This window comes from Musca vetustissima, unplaced genomic scaffold (assembly GCF_032173495.1).
Source record: "Musca vetustissima isolate MV318-11 ecotype Yass unplaced genomic scaffold, APGP_CSIRO_Mvet_v1 utg22990, whole genome shotgun sequence".
Classification (NCBI taxonomy): Eukaryota; Metazoa; Arthropoda; class Insecta; order Diptera; family Muscidae; genus Musca; species Musca vetustissima.
The window spans coordinates 117,282-131,067 of record NW_026883958.1 but is presented as its reverse complement, the minus strand read 5'-3'; the positions used below and the strand labels follow the sequence as shown (position 1 = coordinate 131,067).

Below are 13,786 nucleotides of genomic sequence, written 5' to 3'. Positions count from 1 at the left end.
CAGCTCTATTAACAGCACCATCACCACCGCCACCAGCAGTAGTACTTCAAAAAATATTCCGTATGCACCACATCCAGGACAATGGCAGGACATCTGTGCATATTCTGTCATCAAAAGAAGAAAACATTGCCGAAAAAAAGAAAAAACAAAACAACAAAAACAATTCATTGTTTGTTAAACATGCAACATTCAACCATCCATGGCAGATCTTCTGATCGGAATGGTTAACTTTTCTACCACGGCGATAAGTAACAAGGGATGATTAAGGATGCTAACATGCTTATCGTATGGTTTTTGTGCTCGGGTAATTATAATCAAACCACAATCGAGTTTCTGATTTGAAATTCCACTTTGTTAATGGCGAAAAACTATTTCGAGTGAGGCTAACAACAAGAACACACCAAAAACAACAAAAAATGTTACCATATGTGTGTTAAATACCGACTGTGTTTTGTTGGGCCGTATGTTTCTGAATCTGATTTGAATCCTGTTGGATGCCACAAAAAACAATGACAGGTCTTAAATGCTGATTGCAATCAAGCAAAGGAGAAGAGGGTTGGGGGTAAGAGATACAAATTCAAAAGTGGGTTGTTGAATGGTGTGAGCTATTAATTTTCACGGTGTGTGTATTTAGCTTAGCCAGCAAGCTAACCGATGTTTATCTAATGTGGCATCAACATATGCTCGGGTTGCTTGCATCAATGTTAAATTTACGGTTTGTCGAACTGTTGTAAATCCTTGGGCTCATTAAACGATAAATACACCACCGGTTTTGTGGGGTTTTAGCTGATTGACTGTAGCAACCATGACTTTGTGGTTTTTCTGTTGTCATGTTGCCCTAGTTTGGGCAAAATATCCTCCTTGTAAATCCTTGTAAACCATAAACAAATGTTTTAACAAACAAAAATGACTCGATGAGGATTTGAGATTTTGTGTTACAACAACTACTACTAATTCAACAAATACTAGTATTTGTTTGCTCAAAACACACATTCATCGATTTTGATTTCGATTTTCCTTCGTTGTGTCGAAAAAAATGTAAATATGTCAATGACTAATTTCCTTATCCGGCAATCTATTTGTGTCAATCAGAATAACAAATATTTGCTGATGGCCATCGTTTACTGGTGAGAGTATTGGACACACCAAAAGACTTCCGTTTTTTTTTCTGCCGTAGTCCTTGTTTGCTATTTGCCTTAGAGGAAACAAGTCAATCAATGTCTTCTTTTTACCAAATCCATATTTTTAGGGAAAATTTTACATGGACGGGATATTCCTAATCTGTTGTCGAAAGAAATCATTTATTCCGGCTCGTTATTTATTGGAAATTCGGCATATTAACATAACTAACGATTTATGTACATATATATTTTTTTAAAAATAAATATTTTTTCATTTGCATTTATTATTGCAATATTTAGGAATATTGATTGGTACATATTTATTATTATTGGAAATATTTTCTTGAACTGAGATCTAATTTATGAATTTCTATAAAAAATAAATAAATAAACGAGGACACATTTTGATTTTTTAAATAATTTTTCAGAACTCTTCAAAAGTCTTTCTTTAAAGGAGTAGGTATTAAAGGAATATTTGCGAATATTTTTTCGATAACCCGCAGACTCAGCAGAAAATCAAAGATTTTTTTTAATTATTAATATTATTATTATTTTAAAAAATGATTTTGAAGTCTAAGATTTACACTGTATCTTTACAAGATTCATAAAAGTATATTATATGAATGAGAGAAACAACAAATTCTCTAAAACTTCAAAATATCGAATATGGAGTATGCGATTGATGTTTAAAAAAAATGGTTGTCAGGGTATTATAGCTTTGTGCAGCCCCAAAAGTTTGTAACGCCGCGAAATATTGGTCGTACACCCACCTTTAAGTACACCGATCGTCATATCTCGACTAGCTGAGTCGATCTAGACATGTGTCTCCGTCCGTCTGTCCATTATAATTTGTAAGCTCGATACAGGCCACAGTTATGGGCCAATCTTCGCGAATGTAGGATGGGTTCTGGCCAGTGAAGACTCCTATTGTTTTTGGTAAAGATCGGAAAATATTTAGGGGATAAAATGGACCAATTATGGTCCGAACAAATTAACATGGAGAAGGGGATCGGGCCAAAGCATGTCTGTTTTGACAAAGATCGGTCAATATTTAGCGGGTAAAATAGACCCTAACTTTTGTGTGAAAAATGACAAAATTTGAATTCTATAGCGTATATATTTACTCCTGAAGGACAGTCACTTAAAGTGGAGTGGTTGGCCTTTAAATTGATACCAATTATATTGTCGTTTTTACTCGGATGTGGGAGATACAATTAAATATTTACAGGTGCTTACAAATTCAGATATTATTTAGTAACCCATTACCGCACTAAAGGGCGGAAATATAGCGCTGATCGCTTTGATCCATGAGGATCCAGGTATGATCAAGGACAACGCATATAATTTTCGGTGATGTTCAGATATTAATATTGGTATGAGGTGGACCGAAATCCTCATTTTTATACCCTCCACCATAGTATGGAGGGTATATTAATTTTGTTTTTTCGTTTGTAACTCATCGAAATAATCATTTCCGACCCTATAAAGTATATATATTCTTGATCAGCGTAATTCTGTGACGATATAGCCATGTCCGTCTGTCAGTTGTAATCACTCTAGCCTCTAAACGAATTGAGATAGATCGCCAAAATTTAGCATGGAGTCGTCTTTTGTGTGCAGGCAGGTCAAGTTTGAAGATGGACTTTACCGGTCAACTTTTAGGCATAGCTCCCAAATTTCGGTTGGGTAACAAATATCTCCACTAAAAATTATAAATATAACTCCATTTTTTCTGATAGCTCCCATATAAGGTTACCCCCCAGATTTTGGTATTTTTGGGTTCTTGAGCGCGTTTTTCAACCGAATTCGCTGAAATTTGGTACATTGGATTTTTATTGGGTACCAAATATCTCCACTAGAAATTATAAATATAAGTCCTTTTTTTCTGGTAGCCCCGATATAAGGGTACCCCCAAATTTCAGTATTTTGAGGTTCTTGAGCTCGATTTTCAACCGAATTCACTGAAATTTGGTATTTTGTAGTCGTACATGGTAACAAATCTCCCTACCAAAAATTATTAATATTCACCCCCTTTTAGGGGTAGTCCCCATATAACCCCCTTTTTATATTAAAATAGTTATCTGATTTGTTCCGCGTTGTAATTAGTTCACCTGCGGAGGATATCTATACTCCACAATTGAACGCCGAACATCACAACACAAGCCACGGTGAAGGGAATCTGAACTAGTAATTGGTCGCTCATTTGCTGCAAGAGAGGCATAACTCAAAAAACGTGATTTTCGAGTTAATGATGCACGATTGTTCGCTACAAAAGACCTCATGTTGTGTAAAAAATTCATATGAATATCTCATACATACCCCAATTGAGAAGCTGTAAAAGTTCCTCTGTTCCATATAAAGTGTAATTAAATTAAAAATTTAAAATGCATTTTCTGCAAAATCTTTTTTTTTTAGTTATGCCTGTCTTGCAGCAAATGAGCGATATTGTCGACCCTGTCCGACTATACTGTTCCGCTCACTGGTAAAGAATATTTTTTGAATAGCCAGCATAGATTGGGTAGATAACATTTTTTGAAAGCATAGACTTCTAGGTCCATGAATGTGGTTTTGTTGAAAACTCTATAAAAATTGCAAGACATTGAAAAATATCAGTTCGAAACGTCGGGCGCCATTATTAAAAAAAAAATAATTTCAATCACTGTAAAATGAATCTAATGCGATGAGATCATAAAATAAAATCAGCTGACATTACAAAAGTAATCATTAATAGCTGTATAATACTTTAATTATTCTAAGAACGAAAATTAAAGACAAGAAGTCGAAATGTATGTGCACAACTTTGGGCGCCACGTATCCTTAAAGATTCCAAAATACAGAAAGTATTTCTGAATGAATGTCTACATTATACTTTTAAAATTGCAAAGGAAAAAGTATCTCAATAAAATCCTAAATAGTCAAAATTGTGCCAAGAAGTTATACCACGTTGGGCGCCATCTGTGATATGTCCCTTAAAATATGTAACAACAAAAGTCTATCAATAAAATTGTAAAAAAAGTCGAAATGTAATCGAGATACTATGTGCGCCTGGACATTCGTGAATCTGTCCATGTGATCATGGAATTAAACTTAAGTTCCGATTAGGGAAAATTAACGAAACATATATGATTTGTTTTTAGGAAAATAAATGGAAAAAGCGAATCAGGCAAAAAATATTCATGCCTGCTTTATGATCAGGTATATTTTAATTATGTGACCATGTTTTGACATAGTTCTCAACAAGAGGTTAGAGTACAGTATTTAAAGATGATGTAGCTATACTTAAACATTTTCCGTCGTCAAGTACAGACAGCAGTTATTGATTAATCGTCCCGACATTTTGCATGTAGGTTCGGTTGTAACCAATGTCGTCAATATATTTAGTATGTAAAATTAGCCCAAAATTATGTGTGAAAAATTACAAAAACATTATCACTCTATTTAGATGGGAGGGATACATTTTTTTCATGGCGGGTTGTGCTGTAATTTGCAAAAGACGTGTGCCAAGTTTGCTTTTAATCGATCCTGATTTATACATAGCTCTCATATATAATTTTATAAAAATTTATATGTAAATGAAACTTCAAAGCCCTAAATCTACCCGATTGACACGTGTAAACATTAATTGAAGTCGGTTGATATAGTTTGTATATAAAATTTCCAACTCGATGTTATACTCATATAACCTTGATATCATTTTCATCGCAATTTGATTTTTAAATGATGCAAAAACAAAAAAAAACTTTATTACAAAAACGCCGTCTGAAAATTGCAATAGAAAAAAAGTACAAATACACATATGTATAATATATATTCCCGTTAAGATATTTGCCAACAAAATACAATTATCTACACACACACAAGCATATAGGCAAAACAAAACAAAAATACAAATGAATTATAATAATAATAAATTAAATTTAGTATGCAGCTCATATGTTTGCTGAACAATTATCACCTGAAAATATGCAGAAATTAGGCAAAAATGTTCAAACAAAAAAATCATATATAAAACACACACACATAAACACACGCTCAAAAAAGGACACACACATATGTGTATGTGTTACAAAAAAATAGGAACGAAAGGACAAGCGCAAAAACTAATTTAAATAAAATGAAAATGAATACCAGAATAAAAATGAACATTTATATTAACACCGCATATGTTTGTAGATGACAATAACAAAAAACTCGCACACTCACACACATAGAGAAACAGAGATACGCACATATAAATTGTTTGTATATATATATATATATGGAGTGGCAAACAAATATGTTGTTGTCCAAGCGAAAATATGTATGGCAACTCATATACACATGCTCTCATTTCTACATATGCTTTTATACAAATACACTTGCACGCAGCCAGCCAGCCAGCCAGCCAGCTCGCCAGGGAGAGAGTACAAGGATCCACATCCACAACAGCAACAAAAAATGGGGGCCATTCATTGTCGGACACGCGCTGGACACATGAACATAACGTTTTGATAATAAAATTCGCACATATTTTGTATCCGCATGAAATGTAAAAGGATAACGAAAATCTATACAAACAAACGCCATTGTTGGATGGGGGATATACTAAAATATATACATATATACGCCAACAACAAATGTTTATTACATGCCTACATATGTATTCAAGTATATAATGTGGTACGAGTACAATGGGGAGCCTATGTCAGACAAGCTTTTATTGTTGCTGATTTTCCGTTCATAGAATAGTAACACCCACATTGTTTCCCATCCAAAACTGACTCCTCTCCCCTCACAATGTACAAAATTTTACATCTAGGATAAACATTGAACATTTTATTTTAAAACCTACACTATTGCCCAGATCTTCGGGCACCCACCTTATTTCCCCCCAAACGTGAATGTTCTAGCAACAGCATCTCTCTTTTTGGTGTCATAAACATTTCTGCTTATCTCTGTTTCTTTGCATTGTAATGTAATGGGCTCCAAGCATACTCCACCCCCCCCCCAAATTCGATAGCAATATGACCATCGTAACTACCGACCAACCTGCCAGCCAACCAACCAAACATTCATAGCCTTACCTCACAATGCCTTGTATGTTGTAGTCTTGACACAATCAACCTGTTACCACAAACAATTGATGAGAGCAGAACGGACAAACATATATACACACACGAACACAAGTACACACTTGCCACATAACATCACCATCAACATGGGTAGCATGGTGCTCCGCCTTTTTCAATCTTTGGCATCATTGTTGGCTGGATGGCTGGCTGGCTGTTGCGAGCATCTCGGCTATGCGCGCATGTTGCCTGGATTTTGTTTCAGGGTAGTTTCAGGAGCATATTTTTAGTGTCTTTTTGTGCACATGTTGTTCTATTTATTTGCACAGTGGGTCTCGGCCGATTTAACTTTATTTACATTTTTTTATTGTTTGTACTTCGGGTAAACCGATTTTTTCTATCTATAAAAATCAGATTAATCTGAGGGTTTGTCTACAGGAAGATTTAGAAAATACAGAAATTTAGGTAATCTGAGAAATTAAACATCTTGAAGTGAACTGAGGAATGTCGAACTTTTTTCTAGTGCAAAAATAGATCTTTAAAAACTGAGGGATACCGACTGTTTTCTGTAAAAAAGGAAATATTAGTTAAACTGAAATCGAACAAACTTTTTATAGAAGAAAACAAGACTTGACTATCAACCAACCAGCCATATGTGCCAGAGGCCAACCGATATTTTTCCTACAGAAAAACATATTATACATCTGTGGGAAAGCGGATTAATCTGAGATATGCTCAATAGTTTTTCTTTAGAAATATATCCTATATACGGCATAGGAGAACCTAAGACCTGCATTTTTTAATTATACGAAAAATATAAGAATTAATGGGAACTGAGAGATCAACAAAATCTGAGGTTTTCTCTTGAATGAAGTAGACAGAGGTGAAATGCGGCCTGCCAATTTTAATATAAAAAGTAGACCTAAAATCGGCCGAATTTTTTTCTATAGAAGAATAGTATTTCTGACTACCAACCAGTCACCCTTGCTGATATTTTTATCTATAGAAAAAGTTATGAATCTGTGGCATAGAGGAATCTGAGACCTACCGATTCATATGCCCTACACAACTATATTGTCAGCTGTATTCAGTGTTGCCAATTTAGCACTTTTAGTGCTAGATTTAGCACTTTTTAAACTCGTTTGGCACCAAAAAATTTTGTCTAGCACCTAGCACTTTTTTTAGCATTTTTAATTTGTTCCAAGATTTTTTCAAAATTTTTACTATCACTCATCGTTTTTCGATTTCACATTGACACATTGAAGTTTCCGTATGATTCACATGGTGGATTTGATTTTCCAATGTTTTTCCAGAGAGCGGAGCAGTATAGTCGGACGGGGCTATCCGAATACCACAAGACTTAAATTTTCTGCAAAACTAATTGTCCTCCACCATGAGGATGACAAACAAAATATCTAAAATTAATGGGGACTTCTAGGAGAAAATTCATGTTATATTGGGACCAGAACATACCGAAAATACATGAGAAAAAAATATTGAAATTCTCAAAACATCTAATAGTGGGTCTACCGTTATATGGTATAATAAAACAGATATCAATATTGATATAATAAAACAGATATCAATATTGATATTTTTGGTAGTGAGATTTGACAGACAAAATACCAAATTGCAGCGAATGCTATTGAAAAACGTGTCCAAAATTCTCAAAATATCAACTTGGGTCAAAAATAATAATTTTTGGTACGGATATGTGTCATTCAATGATAACCCAAAATACGAAATTACAGCCAACCAAACATCCTAGGAACCTGTGCAAAATTTCGGAGCTTTATTTTAAATATTGGGATTTCTATCGTGATTTAACGATTTGTGGTGTTTCCGGTGAATATTTCGAAGTGGTCCAAACGGAATGACAAATTTAATATAGACTCCTCCTTATGGTTGAGAGTATAGAAACACTGTGAATATTTTAGTGTATATAAATCAATATAATTTAAATAAATTTAAAGGTCAGCTTTACTTCTCTTGGCATGGAATGTTATGGAATGATTTCTTAATTGTCTTGCTAATTTAATCTTGGTTCATTTAATTAAAATAATATTGACAGATCATTATCAAAGCAGCCATTTCCCGTATTTATTGGTTTATTGGTGTACATTGCAAAATGGAATAGCTATTATCTAGTGTGGTACTGGTAATAATAAGCACTATTAGAATATATATACCCTGTAAATATTTATATTTTTTCACACCAAAGTCTTGGTCAATTTGACACGCAAAATATGTTTATTCATCAGCGTACGATTTTGTGACCTCTAGAGAGACCAGAAAAACATATAAAATACTTTTTACTTCAACAGCCAAATATTGACCGATTTTACCAAACACAATAAGTGTCTTCACTGGCCAGAACATATAAAATACTTTTTACTTCAACAGCCAAATATTCACCGATTTTACCAAACACAATAAGTGTCTTCACTGGCCAGAACATATAAAATACTTTTTACTTCAACAGCCAAATATTGACCGATTTTACCAAACACAATAAGTGTCTTCACTGGCCAGAACCAGATATGCAAAATATTGTGACAATTGTTGCACACCTGTAACCGTTATTTTGTTTGCAAATGTTAATGGACAGACGGATAGACACATACATCTATGTCGATTGAACTAGTCGAGATATAACGATCCGTATGACAAAATGTGAGTCCAGGACCGTGATGTTACAAACATGATGACACAAAAACGCTTATAATACCGTAACAACATAGCTGTTAATTTCGATTTCATTTTTAGCACTTTTTTCTGGCACTTTTCTAAAATTTTTGGCACTTTTTAGCATCTTTTTCAACAAAATCTAGCATTTTTTCTCAATCAAGTTTTGGCAACACTGGCTGTATTATAGATTTGTACAGCCCCAAGGGGTTGTACCGCGGCGAAATATTGGTTCTAGACCAACCAATAAGTATACCGATCGTTATACCTCTATCTATACATGTGTGTCCATATGTCCGTCTCTCCATTATAATTTGTGAACACGATACAGGCCACAGTTATGGACGATTCTTCACGAAATTTGCATATAGGATGGGTTTTGGCCAATGAAGACCCCCTTTTTTTGTTTTTTTTTTTTTTTTTTTTGAAAAGATCGATTAATAATTATTTTTGTCTGCTTTTCTGGCCGCTCTAGAGGTCGCAATTATGGCCCGAACATCGAAATTTTACATGAAGAAGGGAATCGGACCAAAGAATAAGCATGCTTGTTTTTACAAAGATCGGTCAATATTTAGCGGGTCAAATGGACCCTAACTTTTGTGTTAAAAATTAAAAAAGTTGTAGTCTACGGCATAGACCGAACATCACAACACAACTCACGGTAAAGGGAAACTTGACAAGTAATTAGAAGGGCTATAAGGGAAGGGAAGAGGTGCTGTTGACCTCTAATCGGGCAAGAGTGTGCAAATATCACGAAATATTGAACAGGCTCGGAATAAACATCCACCGAATGTTAGGATTCCGTAGTTGTTGTGTAGCGTCCAACTATACTGTCCCGCGAATTGATATTTTAAAATCCTGAGATCAACTGATGTCTTTCGATTTGCTTTTACAGTAAACAAGTAGACCAGAGGTAAACTGCGGTCTGCAGATTTTCTGTGGAAAAAAGTTGACTTCAGTTAACCTGAAATATGCCGAAAGAAAGTAGGCCTGAAATCTATAGAAACAACTAAAATCTTAGTTTAGCCCAAGTCGAAATTTGTGTAGCCTCCACCATTAGGTGGACAATCTCACTACATAAAATAATCAGCCTGAAGGTTTTTTTTATCCTCAGCGATTACAAAAAACCAAATTACAGACATTCTGGTTTGAAATTCGGCTATCACCCTAAACATACCGATATGGGTTGGGAACTTTTAAATGGGGATTGTTTCAAACATTAAAAATGTTCTGTGAGGAAGTTTATCAACCACCAAGAAATTATGTCTACACTATAAAAATATCGGAACCATTATTCAAAGTACATATGAAGACATGGGTCTATATTGAACACATTATTCTGAACATGTTTCTCGCCATACAAACATTTTCTATGAAGAAGAGTCCGTAATGAAGAATCGATAATATACCTAGAGTCCGTAATGCAAAATTAAAGCCACTTCGGTTGGGAAAATGCATCTGGGGCCATCAAAATATCTATACTCCGGTAAAAAATATTGAACGAGTACCCCATAAAGTATATATATATTCTCGATCAAAATAAAATTCTATGTCGATTTAGATCCTTCCGCCTTAGGATGTTGGGAACTGCAAATTGTATATATCGGTTCCAGTTTTGGTATAGCTCCCATATAATGGTATTTTGAAGGAAAAAAATATTTCTACACAAAATTTTTAATGCAGGTCCCTGTTTTGACTATTCTCTTATAATGGTCACGGCTCATTTTCGGTATTTTGAAGACATCATTCGCAATATTGCATTTCTGATAATTAATAAATATAAATAAATGATAAATAAACAACTAGCCCCCAGAAAATTGTGAATGTGGGTACATGTTTCCCATTTGCCTCCATGCAATGGTTCCGCCAATTTTTGTAAACTGAGTGCATTTAATTTGGTATTTTATGTGCAAATTAAATGCCCAGGAATTTTTTCTATCGAAAAATAAAGAGTTTGTTACTATATGGGGTCTGGCAATTTTTTTCTATAGTCTAAATATACCTCAAGCGAACGTCAAGTGACATCCAATGAACTGAGGGCTGACGAAAATGCTTCTATAAAAAAACATCTGATTTCGTATGAGGGACCAATAATAAAGCGTGGGAAAATATGATCTTCAGCTATATCCAATAGAAAACAATGTACCCAGGAGCACTTGAGATTTATTTTTAATTTCTACTATAGTAAAAAATTGCTATATATACGATTATTTTTGTATATAGATGTAATCTCTGGACTTCAATTCACGTGAGGTTTATTTTTTATTGTTCAAATTAGCTAACTTTCATTTGAGGTCTATTTTTGTAGAAAAAATATCACTGCTGTTTTTATAGAAAAAAGTTCGTCAGAACATTCTGAGGTTCATTTTTTGTAGAACAAAAATTTCAGACCAAAGCCTTATCTGAGGAATATTTTTTATTAAAAACGAACCGGAGGTCTCTTCTGAGATCTATTTTTCTGGAGAAAAAAACACTAGATCTCCGAATCGTATTATATTAGATTTGAAAAAAAAATTGGCAGAACTCAGTTAAACCTTCTACGTTTTATTTTGTTTTCCAAAATAGTCAGATGTTTTAGAAAAATCGCCTAGTTCATTATAGATTCACATTTTCCTGAATTAACCCACTGTTCACCATCACTACCGCGCTGGCTTAAATTAAAACAATTCAACCAACCAGCGTACGTTTTGTGCTCACTCCATCTCGCTTTGGCGAGGAATAAAGCAACAAAATATGTTCGCAACATTCAAAGCAGATGCAGCACTTTCAAATGAATGGTAAGGCAAAAATAACAGCAGCAACACAACCAACAACAACAAAACCATTCAGCACGAAGCATGCGGCAGAGAACAAGATGCAGAAGGCATAGCCATGAATAACATAAGGGGTGTCCTTCATAAAAGAACACACAACAGAACAGAACAGAAGAGCCCAACAAAAATCAGGACAGATGTGTGAGTGGTTGGTTGGTTGGCTGGCTGACAGAATGGCCAGGAGGGTGGGCTGGTGGATGGAGTGCAACAATTTAAACTGGATTCCAACTAGATTTATATGTGAGGATGTTCATAACAGAGGCTGCGGCGGCAATGACAATCCAACCAGAAAAAAGGAGTCTACATAAAGCAGAACAGATTGTGGCAAAGGACCAGTTTACGTTTAGACGTCACCAGAGACGGAACAGCAAAGTGAGTGCGGGCAAAAGAAACAAAGTTAGACAAAAATTGAGAAAATATTCAAATTGGAGTAAATTTTAAAAATTAAAGAACAGAAACTAGAAGTGATTGGAATTTTATTCTTTAAAAAAAAATCACAAACTTATAGTGAAGTGAAAAAATTACAATTCCCAAGGACTAAATCAATGAACATGATAATGGATAGCAGCCATGCACATACAATACAACGAGCCTCTCCATTGCAGGACTCGCCCAGGACCGTATCACCACCACAACCACATCATCATCCGCAGCATCACCAGCCACTTTTGCAACAAACTCCCAAGGATTTACAAATATCAACAACTCCACCAACACCACCAAATGAGGATAGCAATCAAATGTCTCCAAGGACACCAATTGTGACCAAAACCACAACTTTGAAACGTTCGTTTGATGTGGCCTTCTTGATGATGCCCGATGAACGTTTGAAGGCCAGTCAGGTGTCACAGGAAAAGCAAAAGTTGCAACAACAACAACTGCAGCAACAATATCAACCACAACCAGCTAAACAACCAAATTTGCGGCAATATCCTCAAATCAGCGTGAGGACTCCTCGAATTTACGATGATCCTACCTTGGTGATAGCTTCCAATGATTGGGAGTCGCATCCATTGAAAAGTGCATTTACCAAAGTCAATTCTCGGCTCGAGTCGCCAGGACAACCTGCACCTCCCCTAAGTCCAGATCAATTGAGTTGCTCCTCTATGAGTCCACCTGTGGCCACAACTCCACCCCGCTCCGCCAGTGGTAGTAGTAATGACATAATTTCCATTGATAGTTTACCATCATCGCCGGCGGCCTTGTCACCCACAATGGGTTATCAAAATTTCCGCCCTGAATATTCACCAAATGGAGCATTTCAATCGGTTCAAAACCTCCAGGCCCAACGTTTGAAGCAACAATTCTTGTACCGCTCTCCCGTTATGAGTCCCGAACATCAGGCTGGACCACCACCACCAGCTAGTCCTCCAGGATTTATACCCGTCTATCCAGGATTTCCATTTCCACCAAATGCCGGGGCTGGAATGCCACATCCCTTCGGTCCACTTCCACCGCCGGAAATAATGCCACGTATGGTACAAAATCCTGCCGCCGCAGCTATTCTCTCCACGCTAATACCACCCACCTTGGCCTCAACATTTACGCTGACCGCTCAAAACGTGTGTGCCAAGTGCAATATCAGTTTTCGCATGACCAGCGATTTGGTCTATCACATGCGTTCCCATCACAAAAGTGAAGTAGCATCGGATCCAAATCGTCGTAAACGTGAAGAGAAATTAAAATGCCCGGTTTGTCAGGAATCTTTCCGGGAACGTCATCATTTGACACGGCACATGACCGCTCATCAGGATAAGGCCAGCGATCAAGCGAGTGGAACACCGCCAAATACCCCACCTGGCCAAGGTGATAATGGGAATTTTCAACAGCAGCAACAACAGTTGAATTCGTCGCGCATAAATTCTCAGAGATCTTCAGCGGCGGCTGCTGCTGCTGCCGCCTACTCGAAATGACTAAGGAACGAGTTTAATTATTTCTAAAGCCGACGGCTTCGACGTTGAAAATTGTTGTGTTTTATTGGTCGAATGACTATATATTTTTTATTTATTTATAAATAATTGTGCATTTTGTGATATTAAATTAATGCAAGCAAACAAATAATAATATTATTGTGGACCCATTATATCTGAGTCCAAATTTTCTTTTCTGTTCTAAAATC

The 13,786-nt window shown here is 35.8% G+C and overlaps 1 protein-coding gene across 1 annotated transcript; it reads left to right on the top strand.

The window, feature by feature from the left end:
* The first annotated feature begins 12,218 nt into the window (after nucleotides 1–12,218).
* LOC133330947 (uncharacterized) lies at nucleotides 12,219–13,580 on the top strand. The gene has a single exon (XM_061539345.1). The coding sequence runs from the start codon at nucleotides 12,219–12,221 to the stop codon at nucleotides 13,578–13,580; it is 1,362 nt and encodes a 453-aa protein (XP_061395329.1).
* Nucleotides 13,581–13,786: the final 206 nt, after the last annotated feature.

Excerpts from the sequence above, each read along its gene's own strand:
- LOC133330947 (XM_061539345.1), top strand. The coding sequence starts at position 12,219 with ATGATAATGGATAGCAGCCATGCACATACAATACAACGAGCCTCTCCA.